At 42.8% G+C, this 25,984-nt stretch overlaps 3 protein-coding genes across 4 annotated transcripts in view; 2 read left to right on the top strand and 1 right to left on the bottom strand.

Annotated features, from left to right (window-relative positions):
• The window catches only part of LOC146365616 (uncharacterized), a 31,496-nt gene extending 23,617 nt beyond the window's left edge, over positions 1–7,879 (top strand). The window contains exon 5 of the mRNA XM_084913900.1: positions 6,729–7,879. Within this exon, the coding sequence (XP_084770026.1) occupies positions 6,729–6,854 (126 nt within the window). The 3' untranslated portion in view covers positions 6,855–7,879. The remainder of the gene's footprint in view (positions 1–6,728) is intronic.
• Positions 7,880–9,979: 2,100 nt separating this feature from the next.
• slc4a1ap (solute carrier family 4 member 1 adaptor protein) lies at positions 9,980–19,326 on the bottom strand. 2 transcript variants are annotated; one of them, XM_084913898.1, is made up of 14 exons: positions 18,559–19,326; positions 17,239–17,437; positions 16,980–17,108; positions 16,579–16,639; positions 16,322–16,461; positions 16,080–16,240; positions 14,644–14,713; positions 14,381–14,570; positions 14,200–14,290; positions 12,827–13,082; positions 12,405–12,503; positions 11,689–11,768; positions 11,526–11,595; positions 9,980–11,002 (listed from the first exon to the last, which is right to left on the bottom strand). In XM_084913898.1, the coding sequence occupies exons 1-14, from the start codon at positions 19,309–19,311 to the stop codon at positions 10,953–10,955; spliced, it is 2,349 nt and encodes a 782-aa protein (XP_084770024.1). In that variant the 5' UTR covers positions 19,312–19,326; the 3' UTR covers positions 9,980–10,952. The 2 variants fall into 2 exon arrangements, with proteins under 2 accessions (XP_084770024.1, XP_084770023.1); XM_084913897.1 differs by having other exon boundaries at positions 14,200–14,287; positions 18,559–19,312.
• On the top strand, positions 19,283–23,548 carry supt7l (SPT7 like, STAGA complex subunit gamma). Its single transcript, XM_084913899.1, has 5 exons — positions 19,283–19,612; positions 20,904–21,374; positions 21,605–21,929; positions 22,146–22,383; positions 23,071–23,548. Exons 2-5 carry the CDS (start codon positions 20,938–20,940, stop codon positions 23,364–23,366), a joined length of 1,296 nt encoding a protein of 431 aa, XP_084770025.1. The 5' UTR covers positions 19,283–19,612; positions 20,904–20,937; the 3' UTR covers positions 23,367–23,548.
• The last annotated feature ends 2,436 nt before the right edge of the window (positions 23,549–25,984 follow it).

Below are 25,984 nucleotides of genomic sequence, written 5' to 3'. Positions count from 1 at the left end.
TGTAATATCTTTAACAGGGGCATCATCATGATATACAGATGCTGCTAACTTGAAGATAAAAGTGATATAAAAAAACCCCAGTGCTATCAGTTAAAGCCACAGATTCACTTTGCAGTTTATCACAGCTCTCTCACTGCAGACAGCATCTACACACTAAATGCCTAATTAGAGCAATGTGACAACTGCTAACAGAGTTCACTTTCCTCTTGCACACCGAGAGACTCACTAGGCTGAGTTCACTCTTAGTTTAATTGCCTTTTTGTCTTCTCCTTTCTTCTCTCATTTGAGCTAACACTAGCTACACACTGACTCAGAGGTGTCTGCTCAATTTGTTGCTGGCCTTGAGTCACTGCAGTGAGTTGCACTATTTTTACTTTACGAGACTTGAACAAACAGAGTTCCCCGTGTATCATTTGAACCAGCGCTCATACTGGTTTAGCCTTATTGAGATAAGAGTGACTTAAGAGAGTCATGTTAACAAAATAAATACATCTAAGCATGATTTTCAATGATAATCTTCAGTGGTTACAAGACGTCATTTACAATAGTTATATATATTTAGCTTCTTTAGCTGAAGAACTAGTGATCTTATCCAATGATGAGAAGTCCGTTGTTTGTCCGTTCCTTCACAGTTCACACCATTCTTCCTATTCTTTCCTTGAGTATTCGTCAGATTATAATGAAACTTGAACTCAACAATGGGTCGTCACTCAAAACGGTGCTGAAGGTCGTCCAACTCACGGTAGATTAGAACGTTAACCAACTATGAACGGGTTAAAGTTCTAGTTAACTTGAAAATTTAGTTTCTCTCCAGCATGTCCTTGGTCTACCTCCGGTTCTTCATCTGGTAGGACATGCCTGCAACGCCTCACAGAGGAGGTGCCCAGGAGGCATCATTGTCAGACAGATGTTCAAACTACCTCAACTGGCTCCTTTTGAAGGGGAGAAGTAGTGGCTCTACTCCTACTTCCTCCTCTATGACTGAACTTCTCACCCCAACTCAAAAGGAGAGATCAGTCACCCTTCGAGGAAAGCTCATTTCCGCCACTGAGGAAATGTGTTGGGCTGTGGTCAAGGGCGGAGGCCCTGGTGGTCCTATACCCAACTGCTGAGGGTGGATATTGGGACATGAGAATAAATTCTTATAATAAACTAGACATTATGGTTTATTTTTGGACCTATTTTTGATCGTGAACTTGTATCTCATCAGTAGCAGCTGGTTATCAGGTGGCAGACGTAAAGCTGTTAATGAATCAACTCCATCTTGCAAATTATCTGGAAAAAAGAAGCAATGAAAACACCAAGAAGGAAATACTACTTAGGCTCATGTCATTATCACAGTTGTAATTATAGTTTTGGGCGAGCCGCGGACGATTTTCAGATTTCCGAATGGGTCTCGGCAGTCTTTAGAAATGCCTGGTATATGAAAATCTAAAATCATGACAGGTCTAATTCCTGATAAAGTCAGCTCTTACAGAGGATGCACCAACAGGCTGCAGTATAAGATAAATAAGAATTATTTTGAACTGCAAATCACACAAAGCTACTGTAACAGAGTCTAAAAATAAAGTGAAGAAAACCGTCATCTCCAGTCAAAACAGATTATCATTATCAAGTGTGTCTTACATGTAAATTAATTTAAATCAATTTAAACACAACTTTGCATGCAGAGCCTTTCCTTTAATGCTGGCTGATGGGCAGTCCAGATCAGGGTATCCATTACGGTCGTGATAAGGTTGCGAGGTTGCTCAGCCCCTGTGAACAGACCGGCCTGCCTTATTGCCAGCACCTTGATCTCCATCCAACTGCATACTGGGACAGCATCTGGCTGCAGCGTTTGTTCCCATGCCCCACTAGCTACTGAGCTATAGAGACTGTGGAAAATCTGATAGCGCCATTGGATTCCTTTTGCAAACTCAGTTTACTGCAGTGATACATTAGCCTAAGAATGGAAAAAATGCCCTCCTTTTCAGGTTTGTTTGATCTCTTGATTTCACTCAACAGCCTTTAATAGCTGTGCTTTCCGCTTGTCCCATTAGTGCACATTTACCAGCCTGAATACTTCTGTAAGTACAACAGGAATTTCCCAAAGAAGTCCAAACGCAACGTCCAACAATTAATCATCAGCGCTGCGACTGTGTACATGGTGATTTTTGCTTAGAAGGACGGAGAGCTGGAGGCTGGAACAAGCTTTGTCGTCTTGGCACGGAGGAGGGCGCTCCAGAAGGAGGCACAGTGTGGTGAGAAAAGTGACGTTATTATCACGTCGTGTGGGATAGTGTCAGTGGAACCTTATCACACACTTGTTTATGAGCGCACACATGTGCGTGCACACGTACACACACCGACTGTAACAGCATCAAGTATACCTCAGTCCTGCATGATGATGAGTGAAAATGTAAAAAACCGAGGTGGCGATGAGAGATGGAGCTGAGGAGGAGGAGGTAGAGTGTGTGCGGTTCCCTTGTGGTGTATTTCCAGGGATGGAGTCATTTTCCATTTATAGCCTGGCCGGCTGCTATCTGTTTAGTTCCACTGATATGTGGAGATATTGCTCATTATCCCGTGTTTTCACTGGTGAAGCTGGTAGTGTTGCTGATGTCCCCGTCAGTGACGTCTGTGGGCACTGTGTTTGTTCCAGTTCAGAGATTTTTGTCTCAAAGTGAGTGCACAGTGGATTGATGAGCCATTTGGAAGCTTGTGTCCACTCTTTGTGCACTTTTTCCCCCTTCCATCTCCTTCTGTCGACCCACGGTTTCCTGGCCAAGATCCAGCACAAAGGCACTGGATCTCGCTGGGTGGGTGCAGGAGGGGGTTGAAACTGGACTCAAGTTTTCAAGCATGGGAGTTGTTACAGGGGTTGAGGAGGTTGATGGTGGCGGCGGTGGGGGTTTTGTGTAAGCAGAATGAAAACACAGCTTTGGACACTGTAGCTGCTGCTGAGGCCTCCCCCTCAGGGCCTGGAGGTGAATAGGAGAGTTTATTGATGAGAGCTTCCCCGGCTGTAGCAGGTGAGAGTGATGGCGTCTGGTTTCAGCCACTGTAAAGAATGGAGGAGGGAAAAAATTGATTGAGCTGAGGGAAGTGGTGCAGATATAGGCAGAATTGAGGGAGGGTGAGGGAGCTAAATGTAGGGAAAAAGTGGTGCATGACCCTTTGGTTTCTGGTTGAGGTAAATCCGACTTTTGTATTACAGCAAGACTGAAATGGACTCGAGGTGAGGGCTCAGTGAAGAGCTACAATCCATGCTCACAGCTTTGAGCCATCCACCAGCACCAGTTATGCTCTTGTCCTGATAACATCTCCCCCTGGCATTGCAAATAAATTAACTCTGAAAAGCTATCACATTCCACTAGGCGCGAATGTGTTAAATAGGGCGCAGTTGCTTACTGCAGACCTCAGTATTGTTTGTATCATTTATTTAAATATAGCAAATGTTGCAACTCTGAAAGGGAGACTCCTAAAATAAATATGCAAAAAACTTTCTCCGTGCTTTGAAGTCACATGATTGGCACAGTAACCTCTTAGGTAAATCCCGTCAGTGGCTTTTCGATGCCAATAGCGGCTGTTAAATCTTAAATTCTTTTAGATGGTTTAACTCAGCGGTCCCCAACCTTTTTTGCACCACGGACCGGTTTATGCCCGACAATATTTTCACGGACCGGCCTTTAAGGTGTCGCGGATAAATACAACAAAATAAAACTAGTACCGGTACCGAAAAAAAGAAGATTTATTCATAACACACGTGAAAAGACCCAGGAAAACTGAGTTAACGATAAAAATGATAACAAAATAACGCTGAAAACCGATAAAAACCCTGAAAACCATACATTTCACTCCTGAGCCTCAACTCTTGCGGCCCGGTACCAAACGACTCTTTGACCGGTACCGGTCCGAGGCCCGGGGGTTGGGGACCGCTGGTTTAACTGATCTTTCATGCCATCGTTCCTACTGCAGAGATCTGTACTCGGTCTGACCCTGAATGCCGCAGATGTAAACTCTGAGAGGAGTTTTGTTAATGTGGACAGGGAGTTGTCCTGATGTATGACTTTTCTCTGCTGTTGGAGTAGCTCACAGCTACCATATGGAGAACATCTCAGCAGAGTTCACATCCATCAAGTTTACTGTGGCTCAGTCTCAGAGTGAGATTTTCCATGTCTCTCTCTCTCTTTTTTTTCGGCTCTTTATTCAAACATGAGTACACAGAGCGGCTCTAAGTGGTGATGGGAATTGTTGCTGAGTTACTGTTGTAGAGCTGAACCCCTGAAGATGTCGGTTGAAGTCATAGCAACACCTGTAGCTTCACATGCACTGATGTTATTGGGTGATTTTTCTAGCAGCGGCGGGTGCTCTCCCTGCATCTCAGGGGATCCACTTAGTTACTCTAATGCATCGGTCTCCCAATTTACAGCTCTCTGTATAAGCACACGCTCCAGTTTTTCCATGGTATCAGCTCGCTGCAACAAGTCTGTCTCTGAAGAAATGTGCTCCCTCCTTGGCGGGCTCTGAGGGAGAAAGTGCCGCCTCACTGCCAAATCCAACAAAGTCATTTCCTGTTGTTTCCTGTAGGGAGGAGAATGACGAGGGCTAAATTTAGACGGAGGCCTTCTAGAGCCATGAGAAGCTCAGAGAGGGGTCTCTGCAAGTGGAAAATCATTTATGTCACTGAACCTGCAGTGTGCATAAATAAATAAATAAATAAATAGCGTGAAAATGTTCTAATTAGGTGCAGTAACTTTCCAGCAGTGCCAGTTGAGTTTTCACTTTGCTCTGATGTGTCCTGAGGATCCAGCATTTCCACACTTCTCCACAGACTGTCAGTTTAACCTGATGTGTGCTGCACTCTGTCGCACGTATCGAGCGCCCAGGTATCAAGTCGTCAAGACTACTTTATGCAAACCAGAAACATCCAGCCTCTAAACCAGGGCTGTCAAACATAAAGCTTGGGGTCCAGAATCAGCCCAGCCCAAGACTCCAATCTGGCCCACAAGATGGCACAGATACAGACTTCCCCCATGACCATTCATACTACACCAAAGTAAATAAGTAATAGATTACAATACATAACTGCTTACAATTGAAGCCTCGGGCCCACTATGGTCAGTGATTTTTGTCATCAAACAGGGAGAGTGATGAGTGATGAGAGTGTGGATGTCTTTGTGCCTGCCAGTTTTTTGTGAGTCCGTGTAGTCATTATAAGGGGACCAGTGTGCACTGAATTCAAAGAGCTGTTTTGTGTGAAGACATTTTTCACTACCCACATCTTTGCAATTCTTCATTAAAACAACACAAGAGACACAGCAGCTCCTCTTCTTCCTTGTTGTCATTTTGAGGAGGTTCGTAGCGCCTGTGCTTTTTATAATGCTGAGTGACTGCACATGTGAAAACAAATCCTTTACATGGACTTGCAATGACTATAATAGGATCACCCGATGTCTCTCTGAGTGACCTCATCTGCAACTACGTATATACTACTACTAATTTACACTACATAACTGTTGAGCTGTCAGGCTGAGTCATTCTTTATATTTGAACTACTGGTAGAGTCACCCTTTTCTCCTCCATCATGCTAGAAAAGGGAATTCAACCTTCAAGGGAGGGTTATGTTGTGCTTTTTTGCACTTGGGCAACACAAAATGCATCATTGAGGGTGGAAAGCATTACCTCAGTGCCTTAACTCAGTCCAGATAGGATTGGGTTATGGATTATTGTTTGGGTTACTGTTAGAAATCTAGGAGCAGACACAAGAAGTTCATTGCTGGCTGAAAGTGAGGAGATGCATTGTGACCGTTGCCAAAAAGGCCACTGTTGACACTCAAGTCGTGTGATTAACTGATGCAAGTCCTAGTTTTGCTCACAGATTTTGTTTTCAACAAACATGAAATCAAGAAAATTCTGATTTTATTTATTATTTGAATTTGTTTGTGTTGTGAACTTCTCATTAGCTCATCCCATTGTGATACATCCATAATTCACAGGGATCACTACTCCTCCTTCAGCATTGGTCAATGAGTTTTTGGTGCTTTTTTTGCCCTTGCCAGATAGTACAGTGAAGATGAACAGAAAAGAGAAGATGCACAGCGGGGGGCCACAGGTCAAAATCAAACTCGGGTCACTGCGGCGTGTGGTCGCCTCCTAAACCCATGAGCTAAACTAGCAACCTATTGGGTCTTCACCCAAACTGTGCTCAACCTCAGCGTCACATTTGTCATTTTATGTGCAATGACCTGTGAACTGTGATGGATCGTGAGCCAGTGGTGCATTTGCTCTTTAGTTAATCTCAAACCAATATGACTCTAAGAGGGCTTAAAGCCAACAAGATTAAAAGTAGTGAAATGTTTCTGTAGGTGAACCTGTGTAAGGTTCATTAACGGTTGCTTTTGTCTACGGATCTCCAAGGGTCTCTTACCCAACCTCCTTTTGCGTAACATGAGAATGACTGCTGTCTTGAGGTATTCACATCCCCTGCTGCTTGGGCCTCTTCTTGCTCGTATTTGGAGCAACACACACCCCACAGTGGAGGCAGTGAAGTGGCAGGGGCTGGCGTTTGCCCTTGGATGGTTTTTTTTGGTCAGAAACACCAGCTCAGTTTGGGTCTAACTCTACCTGATGGCCTTGTAGATTTAAAGTTTAACAAAACTACATGTTAAAAATTCTTAAGGTCAGCAGGTAATCGTTACCAAAGGCTGCAATCACCCAAACACATGCTCTCTCTATCTGTCTTTCAGAACCTGACAGGCAGTCGTCCCCCGCCCAGGTACACCTACGACCCCTCCATCTTCGCCTTCCGCTCCCTGAGCACAGTCCCCCCCTGCAGCCCTCTGAGTCCGTCCGAGGATCCTCCCTGCTCATAAGGAAACATCCTCCCACCAGATAATCCTCCCCACTCCTCTCTTCATTCCCAGACGGCTGCTTTTTTTTGTGGTGTCTGCCCTTCTTAGACCAACGAGCGGCTGGTATGAAAGCGTTTGTTTGAAGGTCGAATTCTTGCACACTCAGGTAATCCCACCCTGTCACTTTGAGCGTCGCTCTCTACCTGAAATCAACAGCGGGCCCAGCACAACCCATCTGAGGATGCTTCAGGTTTTAGAAATCCTGTGATTGGAGGAAGAACGCTCCGGAAACGGACATGGCCCAACTGAACTTAAGTTTTCAGCACAATATTCAAGGGAAATAATGCATGTAAGACAATCAAATGCTTCCAGGGTTTCTTCCTTTGATGTGATAGCTTCATAAAAACACAGCGAGGTGAGTCCTCTGACATCAGTGGTCACATTTGTCTGTTTGAAATTAAGTTAAAAAAAGCTTCTCTGGATGTATTATTGAATATGCAGGTCATGTAAGGCTGAGCTATAACAAACATGTATGGCTGTAGTTGAATAGTCGACCTTTGACCTTTTGATGATGTACATTTCTTAATGAATTTGTCACTTGTAGTCCAGGTCAAAGTTCAGTACTTGTATCCTCTTTCCTTGCATGAATTTCACTGCTTTGCAGAAAGAGGTATGTGGATGAGAATAGTTTGCTGCACATTCGGCGAGTGTACACGGTGCTGTGTTCTGCATAGCCTACTTGTAGTGTGCCATTTCTTTTCTCCAATATTGTACCTCATTACTGTCTAGGTAGAAGAGGACCACTGGTGTAATTAAGATGTCCCAGTGTTTCTGCAGATCTCTTAATGCCTTGAAATGACATTCCTGTTGTGTTGAATGAAACTTGGGGTCGATCTCGGCCCCGAGAACTGAGCTGATGAACTTATTAAACGCGAAATGTCACCACTGTAACTAGGATTTTGCTGAAGTGAATGTAACATTGTGACATGTTTTCGTCCCTTGTTGCACAAAAATTAGTCAATAAATGCCCTGTGGCCTCTTGTTTAGGAGGTGATTTTTATTTTTTATTTTTTTTATGTGATATTATGAGTATTTAAGGTTGGATCGAAAATTCAAGCTCACCTTCATGGGATTCTCTGGACTGTTTATCCTTGTGTGAAGGATCCTTGCTGGTGATGAGGTCTGGGTCTCTGGCAGCTACAGGGCACTTTTCATTTGAAGGTCCACTGTCTCCATGCCTGAAGTCAGCACATCAGGTGAGAAGTATGACCAGGAGCGTGCTCAGTTAATACTCTGAAGCAGCAGCCCCCTTCATAGTTTAACAATGTCATGTTATCATTTGAGAGAGTTTATGGTGTCGTAAATCCTTAAGTGGACAACTGATGTTGATTGTGGTGTTTTATATATTGAGATTAAATTTTAGATTCAAAATGGCCTTGGTTTAGGACTAAAATATCTTATTTTCTTTATTTCCCTTAAGGTTATTTTCTGCAATAATTGATTATGAAACTTTTGCTGAACAAAACATGGATCCAAACTTTTAGTTGTAACCAATAGCTTCTTTTGGCTGTTCCCTTGTTCCTGAGGCACTGCCACAGCAGATGGATCTGGATTTCTGATTTGTGACGCAAAGTTTTAACCCCCAAAAAAGAAAAATCCCTGCAGCACTCTGCAAAGGTAGATCTGTAGAGAGCGGCGACTCCTCCCATTAATCACGTTGTACAGAAATTGGCTGCAGTTTAGCCTGAGGTACAACAGGGCGCGCTTGCAAAGCAGTTTTTTTTAATGGATAGGCATGCACACAGCTAAACGGCTTAAATAAATATTTACATTTACACCTGCTGATATACAGTATCAAATATGTTTGTTTTCACAAATACGTCAATGATACCATATGTCAATTTAACTAAACCCACATACAGCCTTTAATTTTTCTTACAGTGAAGCCAATAAACTATTAGTTAGCTAATGTTGATGCCATTTGTCAGCTGTAGTTTAACAAAACAAAGTCTTCCCTTAGTGGTAGTAAATTCAACCACCACAGCAGCTGCTTCTTATACACAAACGGAAGTTTGTTTTGAAGGTCATCGCTACAAGGCTGCTGCTACAAATTCTCAGCTGCTCCAGGTCAAATGCATGAAATTAAAGCGCACCTAAAGTGGCTTGTGATGCTGTGGTGTGCCTAATACTTAAATGAAGCCAACAGGCGGACACTCACTGCTCACTGGCTACACTAGTTCTGTCAATAAAAAGTTCTAAATGGAACCTATGACAAAAAAAAACAAAGCTCACAAGTGAATTGCATACCAGCTCTCCTCTGTGCAACACCTGGAAAGTGGGAGGGAAAAAAAACACCAGTAAAATATTTTCTGCTGATGGAAGACTCTTGGTTTAGGTGAAATGTAAAGAGGTAGAGACAAATCCCCACCTTGCCTAAAATTACACCCAGGACAAGTTGCTCAGCCACATTATTATTATTATTATTATTATTATTTTTTTTTTTTTTCAGTTTGATTTCTGCAAAAGTTAAATTTATTTAAATATTTATCTTCTACCACTTTATGTTCACTGCCTCCTGGCCAGCTGTCAACCCCAAACTACAGTTTACCTCTAAGGAAGGAAGTGCTAACTGGTTCTGAAGGCTGATCTGACAGGTGCTCTCTGGCAGCAAAAACAAAATCCAGGAAGTTGTTGCTTATATAAAACCACCACCGAACAAAACATAAGGCACTGTATTCAGCAGAAATCCTTGTTGATGATTCTAGGGCTTTTCTCAAAAATGATGGTTTCAGATCTCTAGTTTGACAGGACAAAAGAAAATCCAAGAATTTATTAATCTAATCTGCTACTTTTTCCTGTGTTAAAGCTTATGTTTCATCATGCTGACTGTGCCTGAGAAGGGTCTCCCTGTGTTTCAGGAATCCATCGGCTGATTAGTAGGTCACTGCAAAGACCTACAGCCAAGACCAGAAGCCTCTTTGTACTCAATCGCGGCCAGAGAAACGCTCTTTGTGTGTGTGAGAGGGAGCTTGAAAGGGAGAAAAAGAAAGTCTGACGTCAAAACCGGCTTCGGTGAGAAGTGGAGCCCCAGAGAGGGAAAGTTTCAGATCATCCTAAAGCAACAAACAAACAGAGTAGCTCTGAGGTTATGTACAGACAATTTTATTATACATTTATGTAACAAAATACAGTTTATTAACTTGTGTTTGGAGCAAAGACAACAGGAAAGAGGGTGGAAAGTCTGGCAGGAAACCAAGAGAACAGCAATGAGTGGGATTTTGCAAAGCGAGGAATCCTGCTCCGGGCAAACACACACCAACCGCTAACTCGCTCATAAAGGCAATCTTGTTTAAAAAAAAAAAAAAAAAACCCCAAAAAAACAAAACAAACAAAAAAAAACTTTGAGAAGGTTGGGCTCTGTGTGTGTGTCTGAATGGATACAGACACACACACTCCACTTAGCTTGAGTCATTATCAGCTTGCGTTTCATCCAGTAAGCCATCCAAGTGTCCAGATGGTCAGAAAAGCTGCTCCAATGCTCTCCCTCTTTCTCCCTCCCTGCTACACACACTCCTTTGGAGGAGGAAAAAAAAGGTTATGCCAGCAAGCGACTGAAGCCAAACAGGGGAGGGATACAGATTGGATGTCAGGTGGATTTAACTGCAAGAGGAGCAGCCAAAGACTAGAAAGCTGAATTTGGATCAGTTGCTGCTCTTGCTCTGTCTCCTCATATTTTCTGCTCAGATGTTATAGAATTCAATTGAAATTTCCCACCTTTCCTTTTAATTTTTTTCTTTAAAAAGTAAAAAATTCAAGTGCTACCCAACTCCATTATTATGAGTGGGGAAGAGTGCCAGCACACTGGCTGCCCAGAGTGCGCTCTGCTTGTTTAATGTGAACCCAAACGGTGTGCCGTTTCGAATAATCTCCTAGAGAGAGAAGTAAAAACGTGCAGCATTACTGTCTCAGCCCGTCCCGCTCTGTTACAGGCTTCTGTGTTGTTAAGCAGTGGTTGGGCTGGGCTGGAGGGGGTTAATAGTCATGGCTAAGGAGAGTGGAGGCTTTGTACTGCAGGTATTATCTTGCGGAGAAACAGAAGAGCTCTGTTACGTTTCCCCCTCAGTAGCCATACTTGTCATTTAGGTGTGTGCGTCCATCTCCAGTCTGACCTACAAGTGAAGAAAAGACACGAGTAAACACAAAAGGTGCATCCTCCTCACGCATAGAAACTAAAAAGCAAATTCTTGTCAAACTGGGCAACAGGAGTATCACATGCGTTTGCATACCTCATCATTAACCTAATCGCAGCAGTGCAGTTAAATCTGACCTAGGATAAAAGCTCAATCTGGCAGCTGTTTATGCAATTCAAGCTTATCGTATCCCTTAATTGTGACTTTGATCTGCATTCCTCAGCAAACAATGAAAATGTTGCAGCTATTTCAGCTGTGCAAATGTACCATGAAAGCCTGTTTGATTCCTTTGGTCAGGAAAATATTTGGGCCTTTCTTCATTCCAGCAGAGGAAATATGCAACCCCGCCGGTGTCAGCGAGTCAAAAGAACTGCTGTAATTCTATCTCTTAAAACAACAGCAGGGTTAACCTAACCGCTACTGTTCCTGCTGCTTAACAAGATTGAGTGTGATGCAGGGAAGTGATCAGCTGATCGTCAGTCACACAGCTCAGGAGGTTTACCTGCAGGAGGCACCCACACAGAATAATCGGGGTCGTCTTGTGGATACTGTGCTGACAGCTGCACAGGAGGCTGTGGAGACACATGACGAGGAAATTCGCTTTATGCATTCATGTGGCAATAAACTGTACAGGTATACATTTACTGCTGTGAGTATGGGCCTACCCTGCCGGGGCCTATCGCTCTCTTCTTTTTCTTGGGGCTGGGGTCTGTCCCTGGCTCGCCGGCACCTTTGGATTTGGACTCTGGGGACATGCAAGTAATGTAAATTAGTGGTGGAGCACCAAGTAGTTGATGCATGCTCATCATCTAGGTAAGTAAATCCCAAAAGGTTGATTCTGTTCATCTGGACGTAGTGTTTTCAGTGGGAGAATCATTTCGTCACTCATCCAAGTGACTTCTTCAGTCTCAGCTGACTGCAGGTTTCCTCAATCTTATAAACAGTACATTAGCTCAATGACTGAAAGTGGGCTAGTTTCAGTCATTCTGCAAATGTACTGTTTATAAGAATGGAATTAAATAGCATCAATAATACCAACTGGATACTATCATTTTAAGGACAAGCTCAAGACTTCTTCTGTGTTTCATGCACCAGGTCTCCACCATGTTTCATGACAATCATCCAGATCGTTTTTCTGCGATCTTGCTCCCAAACAGAAAATAAACGCCCTCACTGCATTCCTCCACCTCGACTCTTGCAAAGGTCACTCAGACGTCAAAGTCTTAGCAATAAAGTTCAAATTCAGAAAAAGGACATTTGTGTTATAAAGGTTGTGGTAATCTTTTTTTGCTTTTTACTGAATGCCAGTGGGGAAAGAAGATTTAACACTACATCTAAGAGAGAGTACAGAGAAATATTTTAAAGCAATAAAACACGACACCTGGACTCGAAAGGGCCGCCGGCTCGTTGCTGCTATGCTCGAGAACCTGCTCCGCTGCTTCAGACTCCCCGCTCCTCCTATGGTGTTTGTGGCTTTGATCTGACATGAAGGCATGAAAACAGAAATAAAGTGTGTAATAATGAGGACACGCACGATTCAGCACATCCTGTTAAGACTTTAAATATGAGCCACAGGGACAGATATTACTTGACTTTGTACCTAAAGTGCAAAAAATAGAACATGAAAGAAGGAGATCTAAGCATTTCACTGCGACATATTTAATCTGTTTATATGTACGAGGAGGCGTTACAGTATGACAGCAGCATGCATTGCAGGTTTACTGCCATCCAGTGGCTTAAAGAAAAATTTCAATTAAATGCATGAACATAAAAAAGGCATTCTGCATGTTTTTGTGCTTTTACCTTTCAGGTGTTCTGAGACTTTGAGTTGATCTCTTTTATTCTCAGAGGGAGACGATTCTTTAGATGTCGATGCGCCAGCCTCAGCAACACCTTTACCAGGTAGTTCATCGTTATCCTCACTTTTGTCTGCCACTGCCTCCCCTTCTTGTGCTTTTTCTTCTTCTTCTTCCTCCTCCTCCTCTTCTTCCCCATCAGGTGGAAGTTCTTTCATGTTGAAGAGCTCAGCAGGCAGGTTAGGCCGCTTAGGAGGCAACTTCTGCAAGAGAAAAGACAATGCAGTTAGTGCTGGGTGCTATGACCTAAAATTAGCATCACAGTATTTTATTAAGTACAAAAAAACTTTAAATAAAACAAACCACACAAACAAACAACTGAGCTCTGTTAGTAGGAAGATAAAGGCCACAAATTAAGGCAGGAAATGGAAACAAGGAAAGCAGGCAGAGGTGCCTCCTTCATCCTCCATCCTACTGCCTGTGGCCTGGATGTCGCTCTCACAATGCCATGCTGAAGGACGTATCAGTTCCTAATATGGATTTGGAGGGCACAGGCAAAAGGAGGCTTGCCAGAGAAGCCATTATCGAAGATGCACTGGAGTTTGTCATTTTCAATTGTGTAACAGTGTTTTTATCTTCAGATATAAAAGAGGTGTAACTAACAACTGTACTGTAAAAGCCAAGGTGAGAGGAGGACTCTTAAAGCCACTGGTCCTTTTTATTCATGTTGTATCAGTTATTTAAGATAGTAAAGGACAGAAAGTCTGACAGTGTCTTCCTCACCTCCTGTGCTTGGCTCTCATTCTCGTGGAGAGAATGTACAATTTGGGAAATAAGGAGAAGGGCAGTGACCAAAAAAAAACAAGAACCAAATAAGTGAAATCCCTTACAAGAACCCTGCACCATTACAGTTACCTTTGCCTCCCATGGTTTGCTGTTGCTGCATGGGCAGAGTAACTTGAGCCTGGCCCACAGTAAAAGTCCAGTACAGGCACAACAATGAGCTCCTTGCTTAGTGCTCTCTTTTCTTTATCCTTCATCTATTTTTACTACAGCGCAAGGCCTTTCCCAAGTCTGCTACGCCATCTGGCTAGCTATCAAGCTTTTTAGTAATTGTGCAGTTATTATGTTTTAACCCAGACTTCATATGTAGTCACCCTAAAAGGCTCAATTTATGCAGGAAACCCTTGACTTATATTAACTTATTTCTATCTGATCAGAACCTTGAGTACAAAGGATGCACAGTTAATGCAGGTCTTACATATAATACATTTAAAAGTCACAGCTGGTAGGGGAGTATTTGAAGAATTCATATCATGCATGTTACAACTTAAAAGCACCAACTTCAGTGGAAATGCAAGCACGTCAAAAAGCACATACCCCAATAGTACCAGTTTTCAGTTTGAATTTGCTCCCTCCCTTCATGGCTCCAAACATCGGCAGGGTCTTTTTCGACTTCTGCTCTGAGCTGCTATCAAATCAAGACAGATCAAAATATCAACTTCAATCTGACACGTTTCTAAAGTTAACTTTTAGGTTAAAAACTGCTGCTTCGTCTGACCCGGGCAGCAAGGAGGGCATCTGCGCTGGCCTCGTGAGTTCAACCAGTTTGCGGAGCCTCTGAGCATCTTTCCGCAAGTCGGCCATGTGCACGTGAAGCTTCCTGCGCTCCACCGCGTCCATCGCTACCTCGCTTTTCACTGCGGTCATGAAGGCCTCCAGCGAGTCCTCAGTCGATGACGTCAAAGACTCTGATAGGAGTGAAAAGTTACAGACTGGACCTTTTAAAGTCTGTAGAAGTGTGAACAGGTGATCACAGCTCACCTCCTTTTCCAGCACTGAGCTTTTTCTGAGTCTCTGCCAACTCCTTCTCCACCTCTTCCAGTTTGGCCACCTACAGAAAAATAATCAACAGTTACGGACACATACAGAAAATCGCTTCTTTCTTTAGATGTGTTATAATGGCTGATGATGCTTTAAATGCTCTTGATTTGTCTGTCAGGTATAAAATCTCCTTCTCAGTTTGCGGACAGACAAGTCCTGGACACACATGAGTAAACTTCATTAAAAGGGACATTTAGATAAAGCTCTTCTAGTCTCACTGACAACATAAGCCACATTTCACCTGTTCACCTATAGTCATGTACCATATTTTCAACACATGTGATCTATTTACCTAATAATCACTTAAGCTGACTTACATGTGTTGGACTGTGGGAGGATGCTAGCGTAAGCAGACCAGGAGATCTGAGCCCAGAATTCCTCTTGTTGTGATTGAACAATAACCTAACAATTGCGCTATACAGATGGTGGAAATGTAGACCAGTATAAATCGTCCACAGTAACACAGGAAGAACACCTGAGTTAACCAACGTTAGTGAGAACCTGGAATTTTTTTTTTTAAATGAGCCAGTAACCATCGGCAACCTTTTTCCTTTCACAAAATACTGTTAATATTTTTTCTCATGTCTCATCAAAGAAAAGCAGAATTGTCATGGTGCCAGACACGACAGAAGCACTGCATGAGCTGGCACAGTCATGAGCTACATCATGATGATGGAGGACACGACCACATGTCTACAATGTCCGTCTATCTGATGGCCAAGTATCATTTTTGAGTATATTGTGCACGAAGCAGACTCTGGAAGCTCTTAGGACTTCAATGAATAATTGAGGCTTAGAAATTTGTGATAATGTACAAAATGACAGTGACAGGTAATTTACAAGTTATTTAGCACCAGCTTCTCTAAAAAAGTGGAGATTGTAGTGGGGCCTGGTAACGGATGTCCTTTACCAGGTGACCTAGCTATCCCAGACCAACCGAAGACAAAAGTGTAAAGATTTTTAACAATGTCAAGTTCTGGATGTTGATATTAGACATGACTAAATACAGAGTTTTCTCTACTCATTTTCCTACTCTTGGCTAACAGAATATCCCATTTAGGTATTCTTAGGCATGCACCTCTGGCTCCACCCACCTGCTGCTTTTCTGTCTGTGAAAGGAAGCCAGTCCTAAGAAAGATGGTTAAAGAGAGCCAAGGAGCTAAGAAAGTTTGTTTTAGACAGGATGAACTGAGGGACGGCACCATGGCCCAGCATATAAATATGGAGCTGGAAATTTACAGAATAGGTCCCCTTACAGACAGTGGAGTCCTTAAAACTTTCAGAAAACAGCCTGAAAGACAGTAGCCAGTTGATGCTCTCACTGTTGTCTGTTGTTTTTACGCTCCTGTCATTTATAAAACTATGCAGATGTTTACCAGTGAGTCATAGGTCTCGGGCCGCTCCTCGAGCTTTCCCGCTTTCTTCATTCGTTCCTGCCTTTTCCTCTCCACTGTGCCGGTTCTATCGAGGAAGGTGTCATCATCGCTGTCATAGTAGTCATCGTCTTCCCAGTTCTTCTTCTTGCGCTTACGGGACACTGAAAATCAGATGCAGAAACTCTTATTGAATTTTCCAACACAACTTCCAGTCCTCTCAACACGGGACTGAGCACACAAACCTGCTTCCTGGCGCAGCAGCCCTCTGGCTTCCAGCATTCGACACGCCTCCAGACAGCACTGGATGGCAGCTTCTTTCTTCTTTCCTGTGTGGGTCACCTCTGCAACCAGCTGACGACCCATAGCGTCGTCCACCGGCAGCCTGTTTTTTTTTTGTTTTTTTTTTTTAAATAAATAAAAATTAACAGTCAGCACATACAGCTCGATAAACACTTCACAGCCTGCCTGGAAAAAAAACAAAAGAATTTATTCCCCTTACTTTATTCTACAAAGCCAGGTGCCGTGGTTCTTGTCCTCATACTCAAACTCCAGCTCCTCCCCTACAGAAGACAAGCAAAGAAGTTCAGTGAAAAAAAAGCAGAATCTGCTGTCTGTGAGTTCTAGTTAACTGCTAGTTAGTATATTCTTTAACCATTTTTTTAATCTCATGAGACAGTAAAGTCTTTTTTGGATTTTCAGCTGTTGGTCATAAAAAACAAACAAAGAATTTGGACCCTTCATTTTGATGTATGGTTTTTAACTATCTTAGGCCAACTTGCCCAAAAATAACCCTCCACCTTTTGGAGTAACTGATTTTTTTTTTCCCAGCAAATATGTACAGACCTTAATTTCCTTGATTTTAATTTCAGTCTTTTAATGCCCTGCAATACTTCTTCTCACCTTCTCTGTCATAAAAGCCCTGCAAAGCCTTCTTGGGGTCCTTCAGGTAGGCTGCTTCCTGGTCTTCGTGGAATTCTGTTGAAAAGGGGTTTTCCTCGTTCTCGTCTTCCTCTGGAGCTGCTTCTTCGGCTGCAGGGAGGATTTGTGCAGAGGTAATGTGAAAGGTAAGAGAAAGACCCAAAACACTGAAATCATGTATCAAACCAAATGACATGTAACACACTCCAGCTTCATCCAGCAACAGCAGTGACACACTCACCCATTCCCCACGAACAGCCAGAGTCTTCATTTGACACTCTGCCATCGCCCTTGTTTTCATCCTCCTCCTCTTCTTCTTTTTCCTCATCAGAACCATCTCCCATCATCCTCCTCTCCAGCTCTTCCTTCTGTTTGCGAGCTTTTTCCCTCAACTCTGTCACTGTCAGTTCAGACTCGTCTTCCTCATCAAACTCTGGACCCTGCAAAAAGAAAACGAAGCTCAACACTCAAATGTTACTCTTTTTAAAATATATCCCTTCACACCGTTTTAGACACTGAAAATCTTACATGCATAAAACATTTTTCTGGTACATGAAGCAGAAATCAGTTACAGTACTGGATGTTTGTCATTTTGATTGATAGATGATTCTTTTTTTTTTTGCATAACACACAAGCTTCTCTCTCCCAGCTCTTCTAGAAACACAGCATGGCATTTCAAGCCAGTTAAAAGAAATGTTCTTTGTAGCCTGTCCTGAATCTCCTCCCAAATGGACATGCCCAGAAACACCTCAGCAAGCACACATACAGGAGCAGCTTTACACGCCTTTTGGCTCTTTTTGATGTTGAGCAGCACCAGTCTATTCTCTCATCCTATCTCTCGCCAGTGTAGAAAGACCCCAAGATAACTGAACTCATCATACCCAACACAAGCTGGATTTCACTGCTCGGTAAAGCCAGCTGACATCATTCACAAAAGGAAAGTTGTGATTCTCAGGCCACCAGCCACCCTCCACCTTCTGGCTGTATTTAAAAATTCTGTCCATAAGAGTTATGGAAAGAATCATTGATAAAGTGCAGCCCTGGGACTCTCATGAGTCTAACTTAGTGCAGTCAATGCTAACCAGGTGTACATGCAGTAGTACAGGGACTGGAATAACTCATAATAAAGGGTCATACTCCAAAAACATTGACCAAAGGACTGCCCTGAGGTATGAAGTTGAATGCCTTCTCCACATTCATGCATCCAAAACATCCCTGATGTAAAAGGCTGGCTAAAAACTGCACTTAAAATAAGTAATGTAAGCTGAAAGCTCTAAACATGGCATTTCTTACAGTTTTCCCCAACACTTTAATCTGTATGATGCCATAGCTATACTTAGGCACACAGAAGCCGCACCCATATGCTGCTCAAATGCCATAGCCAATCATAATACAATTTCCTTTGTTTATTCTACAGAAAAACAATTTTGTGTAGCTGCAAGGAATCCATAAGAGAACTTGATCAGCCCAACCAGGCAAGATTAGCACTGTGTCAAACAGCTAAAATCAAGACATTGCAGAGACCCTCCCTGTCATCGTTGATCACCACAACAGACATTACCTGCAGGATAAAAAGCCTCGTGCTTCCTCCAAACTTCAATACGTGCCCCACGCGGACTCTGATGTAAGTTTTCGGTGGGATCTTGTTCTTGTTCACCACAGTGCCGTGCGTGCTGCTCAAGTCGTAGATGTAGAAGCCCTTCTCTTCTCCCATGCAGCCCGCGTCCTCCCCGGCCTCTCCACGGTATTGAATCACTGCGTGGTACCTGGAGATTGAGGGGTGCTCCAGGGAGAGATCGCACACAGGTAAACGTCCAACCACAAAGTAGCTCTTGTCTACTAATGGCACCTGATCCACTATGGTGCCATTTTTTAGGATTTCAAGAGCGTACGGGGTATCCGAAGCAGTGCCACCCCAGGGAGGCTCTGTGTAAGGGAGAGGGGGTAATTTGCCAACTTGGGGGGCTTTAGTAGTGAGCGCTCGAGGTTTAGCTTCTGGTTTGGTTTTGTCCTTCTCGGACTTTTTGTCCTTTTCTTGGCCTTTTTCAGAGGTTTTGCCTTCACCGTCAGCTTTATTTTCTGTGATGGGTTTGGACGGAGCAGTGACGTTGGTGCGTTTTGCAGTGAAGCTAGGCGCCGCAAAAAGAGCCGGTTTCTTGAAAGGCTCATCCGCTTCTGGTTGTTTAGTTTTACCCGAGTCTTTCTCTCCGGCTTCCTCTCCATTTTCTGGTGCCAAACGCTCATTAGAGTCCATTACAGAGTTCATTTCGTCGCCTGTGTCCATCACGTCTGCTGCTGGCGGGGAGGCGGCCATGTTTATTTGGTGCAGCTCTGAAACTTGACCGGGTACTTTAACCTTTAAAAATGTACAACTACATCTGATCAATTATGTAAATCGAAGGAAAGCCGTAGGATATGATAAATTCTTAAACAGTCTCACGTTACATGAATATATTTTTTAATTTGTACAATTCAAAACGAACGTTTTGTTGTGGAACTAAACATTCAACATAGCTGTTTACCCGAGTTCTTTTCCTCCAAGGACGAAAACCCTTAGTTTCCTGTTCAGCTTTCTTCAACATTCAATCAACAGCAGACGTTTCCTCCATCCCAGGGTAACAGCAATGTGTTTTTTTAACCTCATTTAGTTTAATAAACATGCTCGTGATGCATTAAAATATGTAGTTCGGCGTTGAGTTAAAATAAACGAGGGCATCAGTAACTCAAACCGCAAAGGTCCTGGAACCCAGCTTTATACTCCAGCCAGACAACAGACATTTTGTGCGTTTTTCTGTCATTCGAAAAACATCAGTTTTTGTTAATCATAGACTTCAGACTTTAAAGGAACCAATGCAGTTTGATCTTCTTTTCGGCATATAAAAGCATAGCGAATAGACATGTATCCTGCCGCTCTTTCATCAGTTATTAAGTTTGGAGAGGCTGCTAGCCACGCTGTCTTGGTTTATCATAAATGTTGCCCTTAAAGTATGTCAAATGTACGAAAAGTGATCATGAGATAACAATGTAGTTGTAACAGATCTTTTAAATGTTGTGTTAGCGTTTTCAGCTTTTCACAAAACCAGTATTTCACAACTTCAACTTTGTTTAAAATTGTTCGCCTGTGATCAACATTTGGCGTAATTTGCTCTAAAATTAACTGGAGTCGTATACATTTAACGAATTGGTTTTATTTAGAGACATTTTGTCAAGAGGCATTTAAGTACAACCCGAAAGCTGGACGTTATTGAGGTTGATTGGCCTTGCAGAATATTTAAAGTAATTGCAATACTGGTGGTGCAGAGTGGATCAGGATAATAACGTAAATTGAATTGTTCAAGTGTTTTTCTTGTAAATAACTAACTTTGTAAAATGAAAATAAATAAAAATAGTGGGGTTTAAATTACACCTATGCTTGTAACATTGCAAGAAATAGCAGGAAGCTTCACAGACTTCTGTTAGGGTGAGAAATAAAACAGTTTTGGTCCCTCTCTAAAGAGGCTTTGAAATCCCAGCAAACTAAATCACAAGAGTTTTAACAGAAATACGTGACAATCTTTTGTTTTGTACAGTAGGTTTTAATTTACGCGAGCCTAAAATACTTATAGGTTTACTGTTAATTATGTTAAGAGAGGCTCATTGCCTTAACAAAATACCTGACAAAAGGGTAGCTTTGATTCAGCAAAGCTCGGTGTGTTCCTTTGGCAGCTGCACACTTTGTTCAGTGAAATAATCACATTTTAATGCATGGTTTAAAGCCAAACCAGACAGTAATGCAGGAAAACAAAGAATAAAATCGTTTGAATTTAAAACAAAATCAGTTTCATACTGAACAAATTAATATGAACAATAGTTGCCTTGATGTTTTCAAAACACATTCACATTTTCTATACCCCCTTTCTGTTTTAGTCTCAACTGCAGTCTATATTGTCCTTGTGTCGTCATGATGCGTTACTGGGGTGAGATCCCGGGGCCTGCGGGGGCTCCTCCCAGTCGCAGTTCCTTTGACTTGCTCCAGCGTGAGTTTCGCTCCGTGGAGATGCAGGACCCTCCCTTGCACCAGCCCTCTGCACAGCGGCCACGGCCCACCACAATGCTTGATATCCCCTCTGAGCCGTGCAGCCTCACCATCCACACAGTGCAGCTGTGCCAGCACGTTCGCCGTCTCCGAGGTCTTCTGGCAGCAGCCCAAGCCCAATCTCAGGGTCAGAGCTCAACATCCTCCGAGGGTGGCAGCAAGCTGGACGAGGCTGATACCAACCTGCCGTTACGCCCTCCCACCCCACCTGTTATGCCAGATGACCTGCTACCTGTGGATAGCAAAGCCCCCCGACAGCCCTTTCAGCTCCGTCACAGCGACCCTGAAAGTGACTTTTATAAGTAAGTTTCAGATTGCAGTCCTCTTTTCTAAATCAATACCTCTATATCTATAAAAATTAATTTCATGGGAAATCAATGACCACCTCCCATCATGATCAGCTGATGGGAGAAGGAAGTAATAGATTTAGACACTGAAGGACTCTAAATCCCAAATTTCTGTGTATTCCACATTTCTCATATAAATCTTAGTCAACAATGATTCTTTATCTCCTTCCTTCTTCTGTTTTTAGAGGTAAAGGCGAACAGGTCACAGAACTGAGTTGGCCCTCCTGTAGGCAGCTACTGTATCAGTCTGTAGCGACCGTCCTGGCCCATGCTGGCTTCGAATCTGCTCAGGAAAGCGTCCTGGAGACGCTCACGGACCTGGTCCACGAGCATTACCTGCGTCTAACCCGCCTGCTGCGGGTGGCAGTGGACAGGGAGGCTCGACTTGGAGCCAGTCCCTTCCCAGATGTGGTGGAGCAGGTGTTCCATGAGGTGGGAATTGGCAGCGTCCTGGCCTTGCAGCGATTCTGGCAAGTGAGGATCAAGGACTATCACAGCTACATGCTGCAGGTAAGGCTGGAAAGAAAATAGAAATTAAAAATAAATACATGAGACAACATCAATTTGTCATCCTCCAAAGTCTTATACTAATCTGTTTCATATCTCTGGCTGTTTAACTGTATGTTTTTTCTACATTGAATTAGAGCTGAATGACTTCATAGAAAACCCTTAACAGTTACATCATCTAGACTCTTACTTTACCACAGAAATATCTTATTCCTACAGCTCAGTAAGGATCTATCAGAGGAATACGAGCGACTGGTAAATCCAGAGAAAGCTCTTGAGGACTCAAAGTCCCCGAAGATCAAGGTGGAGGCCATGAGTGACATTCCCTTCCCTGTTAGTGAGGAGCCTGAGGCTGACTTGGCCTCCGGGGACCAGGCTTTGCCAATGGGGGTCCTTGGTGCCAATGCTGAGAGGCTGGCTTCAGGGCTGGATGGAGACCATTCTCCTCATACCTCAGGTAAGATCACCCTAATCAAATGTTTTCTACCACTTGGACTGATAAGTAGTCATTTCCAAGTTCAGTAGTTTAGTGTTTGAAATGCTTTGTGTCCACAACAGGTCATTACTGATCCCAGTGGTTGCATTACCCTCTTTCAATTACAACTGCAGAGTTGTGTGTAAGCTTTAACTCAGTTCTAAGGTTTGACAATATTTGAGGGAGAACCCTAATGAGTCCCTATAAGAAGCACTCGGAGATAGTGGGGAGGAAGAACTCCCTTTTAACATTAGCAACTTTATAGTAGTTTGTAGCAATGTTATTTGTTTGGTAATGGGAATTCTTAAATTAATCTTAATTAATGGGGATTCTTAATTAATCTTAATTGTCACTTCAAGCACAAAGAGAAGTTAATATATATTATAGAACTGCGACAGCATGGAATTAACCACATTCATATACTTTAATGAATGATTGTTCTGTTTAGTCGTAATTTTCATTTACTAAGGTTTTCAAAGCATTGACTGTAATTTTAAAAGTTATACATAACTGGTTTCTCTCATGCTCCTTCAGCTTTCTCTTGAAGACAAGGTTTCTCACTACAGCAGGTTTATTTAAATAAATGTGACTAAATCCATTTGCCCATTTAGTGGTTAAAAAAAATTCCAATTCGCTCCTTAATTCATCTTTGTTTCATGCATTTCCAAGGTGGAGGTGTGGCAAACAACTCCCCTCTGTGGCCTCAGGTAAAAGTGGAGCCACAGGACGGCGAGGAAGGCCAAGCTTCGGCTCACCATCATCACCATCACCACCACCACGGGGTCCTGGGCGGAGATGTGTTTGAGGACGGTGGGCCCATGTCCACCATGAGTGAGTCAGGAGGAGTAATGGGGCCCTCACCCGGAGGGGTGGGATCTGATGGAAGCTATGCTTCCCATTCGCCCGACTCCATGATGGTTGACGATTTTGACCAGAGACCCAAGAAACGGACAAAGAAGATGTGAGGCTGTTTTGGCAGAGAAATTGACTCTGAGCCAAAGTGCTGAAACACACCAGCGTTAATCTGACAAGAGTGCTGAACTTATGGTGGAAGGCGGGGCTTTTGTAGTTCTTTGTTTTTACTAAATATATTAATGGAGTTAATCACCAAAAGAATAAACATCTTCTGGGGAACCAGCTGCACTAATTCTGGTCATGGAGTGTTTTTCATAAACAAATCTATAAGGAGTTAGTCAACAGTTAGCTTAATGAACAGAGGAAAAGGAAAAACTATGAAGCTCTAATACAAATTGCTTAGTTGAACAACTTCATAATTCAGCTGCAGGGTTTGTTTTCCCGAGCCATTAAGACTCTTGCTCCCTACACACCAATTATTACCATTTAAAATTCATTATCATTAAAAGATGCTCTAAAAAGACAAAATCCTTGTTCTCGTGAGCATGTCTCTGCATGCGATTATGATGTGTTCTCAACTTTCCCTGCTTTGGTTCACTTTACGCGTGGCCCGACAGAGTGGAACGATCTGCACACACCTCACACACCTGTCAACCTGAAGCCGCTCCGCAGAATTAGCATCTGTTTCGGTAATGAGGCCAACCTGTGAATGCAACACCAGAGGCAGTTATGGGTTGGTTGTGTGCATCGCGAAGGGCGACATCAATCCAGTCTTCATAGCAAATTAATTAGGCCAGGCATAATTTTGCATGTTCAATGAGCAGGCCTGTTTGAATACATGTGGTTTGCTTTTGTGTGGTCCTCTTTGGTTTTTACAATTAGCCAGGTAATTGTCTGTGCCTCAGGTAGGTCCTGATGGGGGTCATAACTATTGATATTCAATTAGCTGCATCTATTGATTGATGATTGATTTGTTTTCTGCAGTTGAATGTGTCTGACTGCACAAAACAGTCTTCCAACTTATGAGGGAGCTATTAGAATTGTTGTCATTAGGACGTGTCACCATGTTTCACTAACGTTATATGGATTAGCTTCTGCTCTGATGTTGTGCTGGTAAGCTTCACAGATCACATCAGGTTACCAGCGAATAAAATACAATGAATCCATTCAAATAATACAATTTCCCCAGATACGAGGGCAATCCCAAAAGTAAGGTCTCCTATTGTTTTCGAAATACAACGTTTATTTTCCATAATAGTTTCATCACTTTAAAGCTTGAAGACTCTTTGTCTACATAATCGCCATTTGGGTCGATACATTTTTGTAGACGCTGTGGCAGTTTTACAATACCCATGTCATATGGAAGTTTTTGGAGAATGCTAGCGCCCTTGCTCAGCATTCCTCTTCTCCGGTTCTGAAATGCGCTTCTGAGTTGAGAGTGAGAAAGTCAACAATACCCCCTTTCGTTCCTCAAACACAGTTGCGCACCGGCGCACTGTGCGTGCAAGCATTCTCCACAACACCGCGCGTCCACACGTCGTCCGTCAAACTGTCGCTCTCCTGCAAAACTTTGGAACTTCATCACCCACCCACCCTACAGTTCGGACTTTGCACTCAGTGATTACCACCTGTTCCCAAGGTTGAAAGAACATTTGTTCGGAAGGCGATTCTGCGGCCGCGGCGAGCAGGTATGACATGGGCATTGTAAAACTGCCTACAAAAATGCATCGACCGAAATGGCGATTATGTAGACAAATAAGTCTTCAAACTTTAAAATGATGTAAATATTATGGAAAATAAACGGTTGTTTGTATTTATATAAAAAAAAAAAAAATAGAAGACCTTACTTTTGGGATTGGCCTCGTACTTAGACACATACATCAAACTGCTCGAGCACCGTGCCTTAAAACAGTCCCTCACTTTATTCCGAGAATAGCTGTTTTAGCTCTTTCTGTTATCCGGGACCTTCAAGGATTGGAAAAAAATCCCCCCCCCCAAACTCTTCTTCAGGATCCAAGTTTGTTTGATCAGTGTGATATGTCCAGCCTGTTACATAACACTCCAATGCTATTTCTCCATGTCATAGCCGCAAGCTACAGTCACGGTCAAAAGTACACCCTCTATAAATGCTAAGGTTTTACATATTAGGACATAATAAATTATCTACTTACCAGGTTTTAAAATTCCTGCCAAAGTCATGATACATGCTCGATGATTGGATAAGGAAATTAAGCTACATTTAAATTAACTTAATTAGCGTTCTGGGATCCTGCCACAGTATTTTAGTCAGGCTGAGGTCTGGACTTTGACTGGGCCATTGCAGCACTTTAATTCCTTTCTCCTCCAGCCATTCTGTTGTAGATTTGCTGATGTGTTTAGGTCATTGTCATGCTGCATGTCAATTTTGGCCAAGCTTTAGTTTTTGGACAGATGGCCTCCCATTTGACTCTATACTTTGGCCGTAATGCACAGTACCACATTTGGCTGAAGCCAAAAATCAAAAGCAAACATCTCCATGTTGGTCTTCTCTGTCAGGAGGACATTGTTCCAGATGCTTTGTGCTTTGTTTTATTGTGGTTTGCATCTTTACTAAGCTAAGCTGTGGTACCATATTCATTTTAGACAGAAGAATCTTTTCTCCCGGAAATGTTTCCCAAGAATCCACATTTGTTCAGTCTTTGTCTAACTATACTGTCGTCAACATTTTACATGCTAAATGAGGCTTGAG

The sequence above is a fragment of the Perissodus microlepis genome, chromosome 19 (genome assembly GCF_051167445.1).
Source record: "Perissodus microlepis isolate ML-2025 ecotype Zambia chromosome 19, ASM5116744v1, whole genome shotgun sequence".
In the NCBI taxonomy this organism is placed as follows: Eukaryota; Metazoa; Chordata; class Actinopteri; order Cichliformes; family Cichlidae; genus Perissodus; species Perissodus microlepis.
Note: the sequence above shows the minus strand (reverse complement) of the source record. Positions and strands in the feature narration are given on the sequence as shown.